The following is a 16,791-nucleotide window of genomic DNA, read 5'->3' on the forward strand; positions in this document are numbered from 1 at the left end:
ATACCTCCGTTTATTTTAAAGGCTTCAAGTCTGGAATATCACATATGCAGCATTACACAGAATCTGGCTTCTCATTGCGGACATCTCAGTAAGCTCTCAAATTTAGAGCCCCACATGTCAAAAGCAAGGAAACAGAGTAACTTTCTGAGCAGGCAGGGCAAAGCCAGGTAATAGGCATCTCAGCTCCCCTAGATCCTGCTGGCACCCTGGCTGAGTAACCCTTCTGTGTGTCTTAGCATGTTGTTTACAGAGGCCTGAGGCCAAGTGGTTTTCCACAACAACGTTTGCGGGATTATTAGCACTCATTCTGTTGGCAAATGAGAACTTTGTAGGGTACACAACTGTCCTCTCTTCCTCCAAAGCTTGATTCCACTCTGGGGTTCGCATAAGCATGTGTAATATGTTTTGGAAAAACTGGTTCTTGCTTTCCTGCAGGTGTGCAGGGTTTCTGAGCTGTGGGGCAGGTCGTAGAGTGGGAAGAGTGTCTGGGAAGACTGAGAGTAAGGATGCCCCATCTGATGGAGGAAGGGAAACAAATTTGTGCCTACCCATTTTTGCACTTGGCCCTTTTCATCTGCCTTCACACTGGACTTGTGCAGGCCCTAAGCAAGGCCATTGCATGCAGCTGATTGGCTTATGTTGAATTCTCTTTCAACTCACCTCAAGCATGAGGAGAGTCACCTTTCATAAACTTCACCAAGCCTCTTCTAAATTACAGTTCTCCCTTTGAAATGATAGCTGCAGGTATTAAAGTCCAAAGGTGCAGTAACTTTGATCACCATTCAATAGAGGGTCAGACAAGGTTGCGCACTCTCACCACTATTATTCAACATAGTTTTGGAAGTGTTAGCCACAGCAATCAGAGAAGAAAAAGAAATAAAAGGAATCCAAATCAGAAAAGAAGAAGTAAAGCTGTCACTGTTTGCAGATGACATGATACTATACATAGAGAATCCTAAAGATGCTACCAGAAAACTACTAGAGCTAATCAATGAATTTGGTAAAGTAGCAGGATACAAAATTAATGCACATAAATCTCTTGCATTCCTATACACTAATGATGAAAAATCTGAAAGTGAAATTAAGAAAACACTCCCATTTACCATTGCAACAAAAAGAACAAAATCTAGGAATAAACCTACCTAAGGAGACAAAAGACCTGTATGCAGAAAATTATAAGACACTGATGAAAGAAATTAAAGATGATACAAATAGATGGAGAGATATACCATGTTCTTGGATTGGAAGAATCAACATTGTGAAAATGACTCTACTACCCAAAGCAATCTACAGATTCAATGCAATCCCTATCAAACTACCACTGGCATTTTTCACAGAACTAGAACAAAAAATTTCACAATTTGTATGGAAACACAAAAGACCCCGAATAGCCAAAGCAATCTTGAGAACGAAAAATGGAGCTGGAGGAATCAGGCTCCCTGACTTCAGACTATACTACAAAGCTACGGTAATCAAGACAATATGGTACTGGCACAAAAACAGAAACATAGATCAATGGAACAGGATAGAAAGCCCAGAGATAAACCCACGCACATATGGTCACCTTATCTTTGATAAAGGAGGCAAGCATGTACAGTGGAGAAAAGACAGCCTCTTCAATAAGTGGTGCTGGGAAAACTGGACAGGTACATGTAAAGGTATGAAATTAGAACACTCCCTAACACCATACACAAAAATAAACTCAAAATGGATTAAAGACCTAAATGTAAGGCCAGACACTATCAAACTCTTAGAGGAAAACATAGGCAGAACACTCTATGACATAAATCACAGCAAGATCCTTTTTGACCCAGCTCTTAGAGAAATGGAAATAAAAACAAAAATAAACAAATGGGACCTAATGAAACTTAAACGCTTTTGCACAGCAAAGGAAACCATAAACAAGACCAAAAGACAACCCTCAGAATGGGAGAAAATATTTGCAAATGAAGCAACTGACAAAGGATTAATCTCCAAAATTTACAAGCAGCTCATGCAGCTCAATAACAAAAAAAAAACAACCCAATCCAAAAATGGGCAGAAGACCTAAATAGACATTTCTCCAAAGAAGATATACAGATTGCCAACAAACACATGAAAGAATGCTCAACATCATTAATCATTAGAGAAGTGCAAATCAAAACTACAATGAGATATCATCTCACACCAGTCAGAATGACCATCATCAAAAAATCTAGAAACAATAAATGCTGGAGAGGGTGTGGAGAAAAGGGAACACTCTTACACTGTTGGTGGGAATGTAAATTGATACAGCCACTATGGAGAACAGTATGGAGGTTCCTTAAAAAACTAAAAATAGAACTACTATACGACCCAGCAATCTCACTACTGGGCATATACCCTGAGAAAACCATAATTCTAAAAGAGTCATGTACCAAAATGTTCATTGCAGCTCTATTTACAATAGCCAGGACATGGAAGCAACCTAAGTGTCCATCGACAGATGAATGGATAAAGAAGATGTGGCACATATATACAATGGAATATTACTCACCCATAAAAAGAAATGAAATTGAGTTATTTGTAGTGAGGTGGATGGAGTTAGAGTCTGTCATACAGAGTGAAGTAAGTCAGAAAGAGAAAAACAAATACAGTATGCTAACACATATATATGGAATCTAAGGGAAAAAAAAAAAAAAAGGTCATGAAGAACCTAGTGGCAAGACGGGAATAAAGACACAGACCTACTAGAGAATGGACTTGAGGATATGGGGAGGGGGAAGGGTAAGCTGTGACAAAGTGAGAGAGTGACATGGACATATATACACTACCAAATGTAAAATAGATAGCTAGTGGGAAGCAGTTGCATAGCACAGGGAGATCAGCTCGGTGCTTTGTGACCACCTAGAGGGGTGGGATAGGGAGGGTGGGAGGGAGGGAGATGCAAGAGGGAAGAGATATGGGAACATATGTATATGTATAACTGATTCACTTTGTTATAAAGCAGAAACTAACACAACATTGTAAAGCAATTATACTCCAATAAAGATGTTAAAAAAGAAAAGATAAAGAAAAAAAAAAGATTAATAGTTCCCTATGGAAAAAGGAAAAAAAAAAATAGAGGGTCAGAGACTGAGTCAGTCAACTGGGGTGAAGAGCACCCATAGGCTAGGGTGAAGGGCAGCCTGGTGGGTATCAGTGGCCTGGGTACCATCCAGAGGGACCTGCCTTCTGGGGTGCAGACATCATGAGTGGAGGGGCAGCAGGGCCAGTGGTGAAGAGCACAGGGGCCACAATGAGACTGCTTAGGGGCAAATCCTGTCTCCATCACCTCTAACCATCTCACTTTGGGCAGTTTACCTGACTGCCCTGTGCTTTAGTTTCCTGGTCTGTGAGGTTGGGATAATGACAGGAACAACTTCTGGGGACTGCTGTGAGAATTAAATGAGCTCACCTATGTAAAAATATTCAATAGACACATAATAAGTGTGGAATCAATATCAGTTATTGATTCTATTTAAAGAATATGGATGCAGGATTTAGAAGACAACTCGTCATGAGTATCTTCTGAGGATGTTAAAAGGGACAATGCTTCAGAGGCTGCCTGACATGGTGACACAGGCGGCAGTGTGATCGGGCACAGTTGTCACCACAACCGCTCACCCCAGTAATGCTCAGATGGTCTAAGGGAGACATCCGATGGAGACATATCTTGATCTCCACCTCGGGCAAAGAGAAGAGGAAGCCTTTCTCCACCCTTGCTTTTGTTTTCGTTTCATGAAAGAATTTAAGACCTTCATTGAATTTCATGAGTGTACAGTAGAGTTCTTACCTGGCAGAACTAATCTGCTGGGGAACAATAATTATTTCATGTTAAGTACGTACTCTCCTCAGTCTATTTTATATTTATTATCTTAGCTTTTTCTCACAACAACCCAATGAAGTAAGTCCTGTTATCATTGCATTTTACAGAGGAAAACTGAGGTCCAGAATGGTCACTTGCCCAAAGGCAGCAGTTTAACCAGGACTTCCTGACTCAAGTGCCCACCCTACAAAGCCATGCCTCACTTAACCAACCCACTCTCCTTCTGACTTACTTAAGTATTTTATTTATTTTTATTGACATGTTCTAAGAAGGACAAGTGGATAATGAAAAATGTTAGTGAACATCCATTTTACCAAAACTGTACCGAGCACTTAACCATGAACCAAGTTACAAACCACTCTACTGGGACTAGAGGTGAAGAAGGGAGGGTCAGACATGCGGCCCCTGCCCCAGTGATGTTCAGTCTCCTTGATGGGAGGGCAAGTGAGGGAGAGACCTCGGGAAATAAAAGTAGGGGAATAAAAGGGAGGGAGGGGATATCTGGGTAAGGACAGAGGGCTGTTGGGATAATTTGGTGCCACAAGGAAAGTTAGTGTGTCTTTTTCTCTTTCATAGTAAACAGAGGAAACAAGCTCAGCGATCTTAAACAGTAAATCTTGCATTGCTCAGCAAGTCAGAGAGAGAGGTAAGAGTCTACTCTCTGACTCTGCAGCCCACACTCTCCCCACTGCACCATGCATCTCGTGGAGCCTGAGAAAGTGATTGAAGGCCATGTCCTCAAGAGCCTGAATGTTGCGCTAAGAAGCTTGGGCTTTATTCGCTAATAGACAGAAGTACCCACAATGCACCCTCAGCTCTAAATTTAAGAGCATCATCCAGGGATTTCCTTGCAGGAGTCAAATCCCACTGGTTTCCCTCTGTGCCTACATCTATCCCCCCACCCCAGGGGCATCCAGTGAGCCAATCAACCATTTCCTTCATTCTTTTATGCAAACACAGCAGCTGGATTTGCTGCACCTGTAGCCCCTGCTGTGTCGCACATGATAAAAGGATCAAAGCCTGGAAAATGACTTCAGACTATAATTTAAGATAATTACAATTTTTAACCTAAATTACATTTTAACATTTCATAACAGAGCTGTCAAGATTCTATCTATCAAAACTCTATCAAGCAAACAAAAGAGGATAATTATATTTTCATACGCATGCTGTCATCACCCTGGTTTCTCATAGAAAGACTGCTGTCTTCCTTCACATTCTCATTTTCAAATACTCTTCCTCTTTCCCACCCACCTTTGGAGTCTGAGACTATATGCTCTTAAACAAGTGGAAAATATGCCAAAGGCATCTGTAACTCAGGGTATAAAAGCATTTCTCAGAAGCAGCAACTCTAATGAGAAGTGCATCAAAAGGAAATATCTCTGAGTTGGTAGCGGCATCCTGTCTCACTAAATAGACTCTGATTGGGGATGGGAGAAAGACAGGATATTAAACTCCTCAAATCAAAGAGAACAATGAAATGCCAAAACGCTTCCTACTAGAAGCTGAATTTGCTTTCATGCTGTCCCACTGGATTAGGAAGTTTGTTCTAAGGTCTTCTGTGAGATATCAAGGGAAGAATACTACCTATATCGGGTATTGTTGGATGCCAACTTATTATCCATTTCACCCCTCCTTGGACCATTATGAAACAGCCATGTTGTTTGGGTAACAATGACCCTTCCCCCAGCCCCAGGAGTGTGTCCCCAGTAGCCTCAGGCACTCAGTGTAACCTTATCCTCTTTACAACTAGGATTGATGCAGGAATGGGCAAGGAACACAAGCCTCAGACAATCAGTACATGGCATCCCCCAGCCCCAGGGATCAGGCGGGACAGGAGCACATGACCTTAGTTGGTCCAATCAGAGTGAAGTTCACAAGTTTTGTTGGATGGTGGAGAGGAGAGAAACGCTCCCCTTTTGGACCTCTGGTGAACAGCATTGCACCTGGAACTGCTGCAGGCATTTTGCTACCAGTAAGGGAAGCCAGAGGACCAAGCCAACACACGAAGGAGGGCAAAACCAAGAGCGTGACAGAGAAATGGAGCAGGAATCCTAATCAAACCGTGCATGAAAACTGACACAAGGCCAGTTTGAGGTGGGTTTTCTTTTGTTTGCAGCCAAGAGCATCCTAACTGATCCACCAGCTCTAATAGTTCAGTGACTTGTGGGACTACAGCCTTTTGAAAATCTGATGTAGGCCATGATCTCTGTTCCCAGAAAAAAAAACACGTACACAAAGTTTACACAGAATTTAGGGAGGACAGCATCACTGACTCCAGATTGAGAGCTCCCAGCAGACAGGTTAGGAACTTAGGTTTGGGGTAGGACAGATTTGGGTTCAAATCCCGCCTCGGGCATTTGCAACTGAATGACTTTGGGGTTCCCTTCCATGACTCTTCTGAATTTCATTTCAGTCCTCTATAAAATGAGAATAATAATAATAATACCTACTTCATAGGGATGTAAAAATTAAATAAAACTATGGCTATCTAGAGATTAGCATGCCACATAGTCACGACCCAAACACTATGGCATCAAGTAATTAAGAATAGCCCTTAAGGGGCTCCAGAGAGAAAGCCCTTTAGATAAATGTCCATGTCAAATGTTAGGACATGCAAAAAGTGAAGCCATGACTGCTCTGAAAATGTGAAGCAGTTGATCAGGGATTGGTCCTAAACTGAGGAAAAAACTGACATTTGGGGCAGGATTGGGGGCAATACACAGCTTCCTCACCTGAAAAGTACCTAGATGGTGCTCAGGGTTATTGTGAGTCAAATGAGAGAAAAAGGATTTGATTCCCCAGGGGCAGAATGGGGAAGGTTTTATTAATTGTGAAGTTTTTAAAAAGCACAATAAAACAGGAATAAAAAAGATCTACTGTTGCAGATCTCCTAACAGACTTTTAGAATCTAAGAGAGCACGAAGTTGCAATTTCCCACCCCAGCTCAGCAGAATTGACTCACCTGGCTGTCCTTCACAGGCCAAAACCCCAAAATTTCTTTTAAAAAGGAGAGATCTTGGACTACACAGGCAGTGGCCACCCTGTCTAATGCCCCGCCCTGCTGTTCCACCCTTGCCCTCCCACCTCCAGCACCTTTGAGCCTACTCCGCCTAGAGGCTTTCCCGGACATGCACATTCTAACACAGTCATATGGATCTTCAAATATATTCCCTTGACTTATGACTTGGAAATGTCAGCAGGAATGGAAAACCTAGGGTAGAGCCAGGAGGAATCCTGTCCAGGGACATTTTAGAGCTGACACAGCCCATTTGCTTGGCCTTTCACTGTGGTCCTCTATTTCTACCTTCCATTATCTTATTTTTTTCTGCCTCAAAACTTTCCTTCTTTTTCCACTCCATTTTTCTAAGTAGGCCAGTCACAAATAAGCACTTCTTCGAGAATGAATGCAATCCCATCTTTGCATTTCCTGCATTTATCTCATTTATGTTGACACCAAAGCAAGTCCCAATAAAGTGGCATGAACCAACCCCTCCCTACTGTGAGGTGGGCAGAAAGCCTGGGCTGGGCGGAATTATGTCCCATCCCAGGCTATCATCCCCATTAAATCAATTCCTTCCTATGAATCTTCTCCCTCAACACACCCTCAGAGCTCCGGGGGGTAAAGTAGGGGTCACATATTAACAGGAAAATGTTAAAAGCTGTTCTGACTTCCCGCATCACAGCCAGCAATGACTCAGTGACAAAGTTCTACTCCCTCCTAGAAACAACTGAGACCAAGAGGTAAGAAGAAATGCTGACAGAAACCCACAGAGCCTGCTGCAGTTTGGTAAAGCACCAACTCAGCCAATATGTCTTATGGAAAAGGAGAGCAGATGTGACCCTAGTTGGCACTGACAATAGCCAAGCCACAGCGCTGCTGCTGACAGTCACCACTCTGGAGGAATGCTCCAAAGGCAGCTGGCTCACTGAGGAAAAAGTAAGTCACGGCTGAGGGGAGGGGAGGTTGGGCTGCTCTCAGGGAGTGGCTGTAATATCTGCTCCGTGTCCTAAACCAAGACCTCAGCCCAAAAGCAGAGATACCACACTACTATGGAACAGGTAGAAGAAAAGGTAAGGGTTTCCCAGATCTGATGACTGACAATCCAGCCATAGCTTGGGAGAGAGCAATTCTAAGGTTCTGGCAAAAATCCTGTTTAAATAATGGACTCTGATGGAGTCCAGGTTGGGTAGGGGGCAAATGAAGCCAAAATGATACTGATGAATGAGGACACAAGAGAAGCATCTAGAGAATGGAGGCAAGGACTTGAAGAGACGAAGTTCAAAGGCTATGAAGATTTTAGACACAACCCTTGGAGATTTTTGTAAATTGATGAGCACCTAATATGTATCTTTTTTTTTTTTTTTTTAAGTAGGATAATAGTTCTGCAAGCCTGGTTGTTCCCACTTTTTTCAGAAGAAAAAATTGGAACTGAGTCTCCTACGCTGCAGCTCAGAGTGACTAACTTTTCCTCCAGATAGCAAGTATCTAGGAAATGAAGGATCCACAAATAATTATTGGTGTGCTGAGCACTGACACCTGCTCCATCGCCAAGGTCTCAAGCTGAAAAAGTCCTCTTCCTGACCTAAATCTCCTTTCCTTTTCAGCCTACAGCTCTCTCATTCCTGCTGAATCTGTCCTCACCTTCTCTGGGTCTCCATTCTCTAGATGCTAAACAAAGGAATATGATGCAAGATGTAATGATGAACAGAAATATCAGTATATATAGTATTAATTCTAATTAAGCTTGACTATAAACAAAGCTTAATAATAATATGAATAACTAACAAGGAATTAAAAACAAGGTAGAAGAAAATAGTAGGTGCCAACAACATGGATATGGGAAAAGAGCTGAATTAAAAAGTGGAAGTTCTCCATTATGCTAAGTGAAATAAGCCAGCCACTTAAGGACAAACATTGCATGATTCCACTTACATGAGTACTTAGAGTAGTCAAAATCATAGAGGCAGAAAGTAGAATGGTTGTTGCCAGGGGCTGGGGGGAGGGGGAAGGGGGAATTATTGTTTAATGGATACAGATTTTCAGTTTTACGAGATGAAAGAGTTCTGGAGACGGATGATGGCACAACATTATGAATGTATTTAATATTACTTAACTGTAGACTTAAAAATAGTTAATATAGCAAATTTATGTTCTGTGTATTTTACCACAATAAAAAAATAGGGGAAAAAAGTAGAAGTTCTCACATTGTTTGGGAAATGTTCACCTTAAACTTAGTCAAGTATTGATGACAAAAAATTAAAGATTACCACCAACAGAAATAAAATGTATAACTTCCAGGGGACTCCCCTGGTGGTCCAGTGGTTAAAACTTTGCCTTCCAATGCAGGGGGTGCAGGTTTGACCCCTGGTTTGGGAGCTAGGATCCCACATGCCTCACAGCCAAAAAACCAAAACATAAAACAGAAACAATATTGTAACAAATTCAATAAAGACTTTAAAAATGGTTCACATCTAAAAAAATCTTTGAAAAATAATAATAATAAATAAAAGTTTTTTAAAAATGTATAACTTCCAGATTAGAAAAGGAAGAAGGAAAATAAAGAAAAATCAAATGTAAGGACAAAAAGAATAGCAACAAGAATGGAAGGTAACACAAAAACAGAAAATTAGATAGAAGAAATAAGTCCCAATTATCAGTAATAAATGTAAAAACCATTAAAACTACTGCTTATAACATAGTATCAGACTGGAACTTTAAAAATTCCAACTGTATGATATTTATAATGGACAAATGAAAAAAAGACATGCCAGGCAAATAGAAACTGCCAGAAAGCTATAGAGCCTTATTAATATCAGACAAATTAGAATTTAAGGCAAATAGAATTTACTCATATTAAACATACTAAGTGAAAAGGACAGTTTTTTCAGGAAGATAGAATGAGCCTGATTCTGTTGTGCTGAACAACATGGTCCCAATATACATAGCAAAAAGCTACAAAATTATAAGGAAAAAAAAAAGGACAAATCATAGAGGGAGATTTCAGTATGCCTTCTCAGAAAGTGATAAATTATCTTGATCAAAATTTTGGTAAGACATAGAAGATTCAAATAATTATAACTATCAACGTTGACTAAAGGAAATGTAGAATCATGAATTCCCAAAATGCAGCAGAAAGACATAATTTTGTAACAATGGAACAATTACACATGACAAGAAAACATTTTTCCAAATAATGTGTGAGTTAACAAAGAACTCATAATAGAAATCATTAGCACAGCATGCCAACATTTGAGGATGTGGCTAAAGCAGCATTAAAAGGAAAAATTATAGCCTTGAATATATATCTATATATACTAAAACTAAGATGAGCTAAGCATTCAATTCAAGAAGTTTGAAAAAGGATAAAACTCAAAGATAGTAGATGAATGGTTATAATAAAAATAAAAGGAAGAAACAATACAAAAGAATAATAAAACAAAGTTTTTTCTGAAATGGCAAATCAAATAGATGATTTTCTGGTAAGACTGATCAAGAAAAAGCGACAGCACAAATTAAACAATGATAGGAGTAGAAATGAGATCATCATTTCAAGTGAAATAGAGACTGAAGAAATGACTTAAGTGAATGCTATGAACCCAAATTTTGAGAGCTAAATTTATAATTTTTAGACAAGCTTGTCAACATTGACTCAAAAAGAAATTAAAAGTTTACATATATCTATAATTTTTTAAATAGCAAAAATACATATTCATATAAACTTCCACGGCATGACTATTCTTATTAATGAATATTGTGAAAGCTTCAGCAAACATAAAATTCTAATATTATGCAAGTTATATTGGAAAATAAAATAAAAGAGAAATTTCTCGATCTCCCTGTAGGGGCTATTATAATCTTGATAGCAAAACTGCACAAGTAGAGTCTAAGAAATGATAGCAATAGGAAAAAGAATAGCAGTTGAGATACACTGAATGTTCATAAAGCACTGGGAACTATTCTAAGAGCTTTACTCGTGATTTCATTTAATATCTCAAAAGAAAATAGACTATTTGGTAGGTGTTGTTGTTAACTCCATTTGGAGATAAGGTAACATAGACAGTTTAAGTAATTTGCCCAAGTTGAGAGTCAGGAAGTGATAAAACAAGGCTTCAAAATAGAACAGTCTCACCTCAGAGCCTGTGTCCTTAACCATTATGCTATATTCCCTCCCAATTTTGCATCTGTGGCCAATATGCAAATACTAAAGAATGAACAACAAATCAACATAGATACTATCTATCTATCTATCTATATCAGCACTTCTAATCAAGCAATTTTTAAAGCATTTAATAAAATTGGAAACCCATCCATGATTTCAAGAATAAGGAAAAACACTTAGAAAACTAGGAAGAGAAGGGGAACTACCTTAATTTGACAAAGGGCATCTATAAAAATCATACATATTATGGTGATTGATTTCCCATTAAGTTCAGTAAAAGAAACGGAATCCCCCATCACCATTTCTAGTCAACATTGACCTGGAGATCATATCGAGTAAAATAAGTCAATGAAGAAAAATAAATGCATAAGACTTTGAAAGAAAAAACAAACTTCTGACTTTCAGACTATATTATCGATATTATATATATAGAAAATCAAAGAAAATGTACCATATTAGAATTGAAAAAGTTGCTTCAGAAAGATTCCTAGATAAGAGATTAATATAAAAAAAATTTGTTGAACTCATTCTAGTCATGATAGTAACAAAAATATATACATTCAATAAAAATTTATTGAGTATCTACTGTGTACCAGGCACTGAATTATGCACTGGAATAATAGGTACAAGACTTTCATGGAGAAAATTATTAACCTTTTCTGAAAGATATGAAAGAAGACCAAATAAATGGAGCAATATATCATGTGATAGGAGAACTTAATATCCTACAGAGGATAACTCTTCTCGAATTAATTTATAAACTCGATAAAAGTGCAATCAAAATCCAAAATAATTTTAATTGGGATTTGACAATATGATTTTAAAATTAATGTGAAAAGGCAAAGAAACAAAAATATCGAAAACAATTTTAAAGAAGAAAAACAAGGTGTCGACATTTGTCCTATAAAATGACAAAATTTATTTTCAAATTATACTAATTAAGAGAGTGAGTTCTTGGCACTAAGGTTCACCTTGAGAGGGGGTGGGGCAGCTCGCCTGGACCACTTTTATAGGCCCTGCATTGCCCAAGTTTACTGATGACAAATCTACTGTCAGCTTGGTTTTGCAAAATCATAAAATTGAATTCTCTGCTACCCTTCGTGAAGAGCTCTTAGACAAAATAGAAAAAGCATTCAGTTCTGTGTCTGGACAATGTAAATAGCTTCTTGGCAATAATCTGTAAACTGAGTATCAAATATAAGAGTCTTTCAGAATCCCATGCAGAAAGGCAGCCTTATCAGGAAACAAAAGTAGAGGTTGAGAATTGCCCTGGCTGGGGAGGGAAAGACTTCTGAGAAATGAAGGCCAATCATGGTGACCTTGAATGGCCTTTGTTAACAGGAGGTGGTATGCTTCAGAAAACCAAGATGAGCCATTTGCCACAAAGCAATTCAGGGCTAGAGGGCAGTGGCATTAAAAACTAAACTCCTTGGAAGGCAGAATCAGTCTTTTCATTTTTCTCTACCTCCACCCTCTTCTCTCCAATTTGGAAGAGATCCCTTTGGGATGATCCTTTCCCTGGGGCTGAGAAGTAACAGTCAGCAAGCCAGATTAGGACAAGAACTCAGTTTATTTCAGACATGAATATTAAATGAGATTTATGACAGATGGAATACTTGTTAATTCTTTCTATTAGTAGAACCATTCATAACAGCAAAGAAAGGGCCATCCCCAAACACACAGGGATGTTTTTAGTCCTTTCTCTTGAAGACTAATATTCAGTCTCTCTCTCTCTCTCTCACATACACACGCACACACACACGCGCGCACACACACACACACACACACACACACACACACACACACACACACACACACACGTCATCCAAGAAAACCAAACTGCCCTCAGCTATAAACCCACATTCCCACTGATCCCAGGAGGAGTTGTGGGCATGGCATCTGGAGCCAGAATGTGACCCATGTCCTATTAATTAATCAGTCCTACAACATAGGAATGGAATTTGAAGTTAACAGAAAGAGTCCTGTGCTCCAGCACTCTGCTCATCGACTCCCGTTTGTTCACATGAGAAGAGCAGCCAGAGCCCTAGACGGCTCCTTGTTTGTTAGCAAGGCCCCTACTTCTAGCCCCTACACCCATCTTTTTGTGCTGTTACATAAAAAACCTTGGTCAATAGCCCCTCTCCCCAATGTCTTTACTATATGACTGTTCTTTTATCAGGCTTTTAAGGGACCCCAGCAACCTCCCCCAACCCATTTGGAAACGACAGTTCAGTGTGTGAACACAGATCAGCTCTCCTACAGGGCTCAGGACCAAATAATGCAGGAAGCTGACCTACAGAGCAGGCAGGCTCCTTTCTGCTTAACAGTTCTCACTTCAGAAAGGTGAAGGCTAGTACAGGTAATGCAAGAGCTAGAGAGAGCAAAGATAAGGGGAATGAATGAAAAATATTCACCGAGGTTGTAATGACACCATCCGTCCCATATCCTAACTTGAGTTGCTTCTCTCCCTGGCAGAGCTGATATCACTCCACCAAGTCCAACGTACCAGCTTTGGCTTGCTCAGGTATTGGGGTTTCAGAGAGAGACTGAGTAATACTGGCATTCGATGAGTCATTCATTTCTGCATTTCTGCATTCAGCGTTTTACTGAGTGCTATAGACCAGGTACCCTAAACGATCTAGGAAGGAAAAGAAAGATCATTGCAATGCAGCATGATCAGTGGCTAGACTGGATTTGTGTTTGTGGTGCAGGGGTAGGGTGTGGAGAAAACTTCCCAGGAGAGTGACATTTAAGGTGGATCTTGAAGAACAAGTGTGTAGTATATAAATATATATAGTAATATATTTAATATATATAGTGCTCCCCTGGTTCCTTAGTGTCTTTCCCTTCATCAAAAGCACTCCAGAAGCTTTGCGGTATCCCCATTAAAGGTGAGTCCTCAATTTGCTTTTGAAGCATTTCGTTTGACCAAAATGAAACAATAATTCTGATACAAGGTGCTCCATTTCTTGGAAATCAATAAAATATCCTGAACGTTTTTTAATCACATAAAACATTTTTAATTATGAAAGGAATACATGTTTTCCATAGGTACTCTGGAAAATTCAGAGAAGGATAAAGGAAAAACTTAAAAATTAGCAGGAATCCAGGTATTAGAGAAAACTCTATCACTATTTTGGTGTTTTGACTTATTTTCTAAGAATAGACTTTTGGTTTTGTGCAAAACTGGGACCACATATCGTACACATAATTTTGTAACTTTTTTTTTACTTATTCTATTCTAAACAGTTGCCACATCCTTAAATACTCTTTGAAAACAGTGCTTTTAATGGCTGAAAAATATTCCATCGTACGGATGGACCACAATTATTTCAACTATTGCTCCACTGGTGGTGGTTTATGTCACATCCATTCTTTCGCTCTCTATGCTGCAATGATTATAAATTTGTCTGTACATCTATGATTATTACCCTACAGTAAATTTCCAAAAGTACAATACCTGGAAAAAAGGTCATGTGTATTTTTAGGATTCTTGCTACATACTGCTGAATTTTTCTCCAGAAATACAAACACAGTACTACTATGCAGTGTATAAATCAATGAATGAACAAATTATTTTTAAGATTCTCCATAATACTCTTGCTAGAAATTGCCAGGCTTAAACCAGAGGAAACTCAACTCTGTGGGAGTAAAAAAACCATCGGATTGGGGAAACTAGTAAACTAATAAAATTCTAACCACTTTTGAGAAGAATATACACCAAGAATTATTTCTAAAGTTGAGTTACATATTTATCTGAAAATTATGTAGCCAAAGTAATGTTGCAGAAGAATAATTACTGTTATAGGAAATTGTGTACTATGTATCAAAAGCAGTCTCTAAAATCATACAGAGTATGATCCCATTTTTGTGGAATATGTATATGAGTGTATACATATATAATATAAAATATGTTGTGTGTAATATTAGAAAACCAAATGCCAACATTTTTTTCCAGTTTTATTGAGAAATAACTGATATACTGCACTGTATAAGTTTAAAGCATGCAGCAAGATGGTTTGGTTTACTTATATTGTGAAAGGATTACCACAGTAGGTTCAGCTAACACCCATCTTCTCATCTAGCTACAATAAAAAGAAAAGAAAGAAGAATAAAGGAAAAGACTTCTTCTCCTTGTGATGAGACTCTTGGGATTTACTCTCTTAACAGCTTTCCTATGTATCATACAGCAGTGTTAGCTGTAGTCATCAAGCTGTACGTTACATCCCTAGTATTTGTTTTATAACTGGAAGTTTGTACTTTTTGACCACCTTCCTCCAATTCCCCCTCCCCAACCCTACCCCCTCGCCTCTGGTACTATAGTCTGACCTTTCTTTCTATGAGCTTGATTCTTATTGTTGTTTTAGATTCCACATGTAAGTGAGATCATACAGTGTTTGTGTTTGTCTGACCTAATTTACTGAGCATAATGCCTTCAAGTTCTATCCATGTTGTTGCAAATGGTAGGATTTCCTCATTTCTCATTGGTTAATAATATTCCATTGTAGATATATAGATATAGATATAGATGTATCACAACTTCTTTATTCATCCATTGATGGACACTTAGGTTGTTTCCATGTCTTGGCTATTGTAAATAATGATGGAATGAACATTGGGGTGCAGATATCGTTTCACATTAGTCTTTTTGTTACCTTTGGATATATTCTCAGAAGTGGAATTGCTGAATTATATGGTAGTTCTATTTTTAAGCTTTTGAGGATCTTCCATACTGTTTTCCATAGTGGCTGCAAACAATATCACCAGCAGTGCACAAGTCTTCCTTTTTCTCCACATCCTTGCCAGCATTTATCTCTCGTCTTTTTGATGATGGCGATTCTAACAGATGTGAGATATATCTCAGTGTGGTATCAATTTGCATTTCCCTAATGACTAGTGATGTTGAGCATCTTTTCATGTACCTGTTGGCCTTTCATGTACCTTTTTTGGAAAAATGTCTATTCAGGTCCTTTGCCCATTTTTAATTGGATTATTTGGGTTTCTGCTATTGAGTTTCATGATTTCTTTATATGTTTTGGATATAAATCCCTTACCAGATATATGGTTTGCATATTTTTTTCCATTCTGTAGGTTGTCTTTTCACTTTGTCAGTGGTTTCTTTTGCTGTGCAGAAGCTTTTTAGATTGAGGTAGTTGCCCCTGTTTATTTTTTATTTTTGTCACTTGTTCTTTGGGTATCATACCCTAAAAATCATTACCAAGACCCATGTCAGGGACTTTGTTCCTATGCTTTCCTCTTGGAGTTTCATGAAACCCCAAAATATTAACAGTTATTCTCTCTATGTGCTGGATTCTAGGTGATTTTTCCTTTGTGGGGTGTGTGTTTGTGTGTGTGTATGTGTGTGTGAACATGTGTATGTTCTAAATCTTGCACATTGAGCATATATTACTTTTTTAATCAAGGAAAAAAAATGTTTTAAAATGTTGAGTTATCATGGAACTAAAAGAAATGTTTCCTACAGTGAGACAGTAAACAAAATGATAAACAAGCAATTCTTCCTCTGAAGGTGTATTAGTCTGCTCAGTTGCCATAACAAAATACCATAGACCAGGTGATTTCAACAACAGAAATTAATTTTCTCACAGTTCTGGAAGCTGAGGAGTGAGATCAGGGTGTCAACGTGGTTGAGTTCTGCTGAGGACTCTCCCCAGCTCGCACACAGTCACCTTCTCCCTGATGCTCACGTGGCCTTTCCTTGGTGAGTGCTCATGGAGGAGACCAGCCCTCTGGTGTCTATTCTTATAAAAGCACTAATCCATCATAGAGGCCCAACCCTTATGG

The 16,791-nt window shown here is 38.8% G+C and overlaps 1 protein-coding gene and 1 long non-coding RNA gene across 3 annotated transcripts in view; one reads left to right on the plus strand and one right to left on the minus strand.

Annotated features, from left to right (window-relative positions):
* The window catches only part of LOC309625419, a 606,027-nt gene that overhangs the window by 570,774 nt on the left and 18,462 nt on the right, over nt 1-16,791 (plus strand). The window lies entirely within an intron of this gene.
* Nucleotides 1-16,791, minus strand: part of TMX1 (thioredoxin related transmembrane protein 1) — a 110,114-nt gene that overhangs the window by 23,747 nt on the left and 69,576 nt on the right. The window contains exon 9 of one of the 2 annotated variants that reach the window (XM_082384867.1): nt 15,807-15,828. The exons of the other annotated variant lie outside the window; for it this stretch is intronic. Within the exon in view, the coding sequence (XP_082240993.1) occupies nt 15,828 (1 nt within the window). The 3' untranslated portion in view covers nt 15,807-15,827. Of the gene's footprint in view, nt 1-15,806; nt 15,829-16,791 lie in introns of those variants that run through there. 2 annotated transcript variants of the gene reach the window in all.

This window comes from Balaenoptera borealis, assembly GCF_965194805.1.
Source record: "Balaenoptera borealis genome assembly, chromosome: 3".
Taxonomy (NCBI): Eukaryota; Metazoa; Chordata; class Mammalia; order Artiodactyla; family Balaenopteridae; genus Balaenoptera; species Balaenoptera borealis.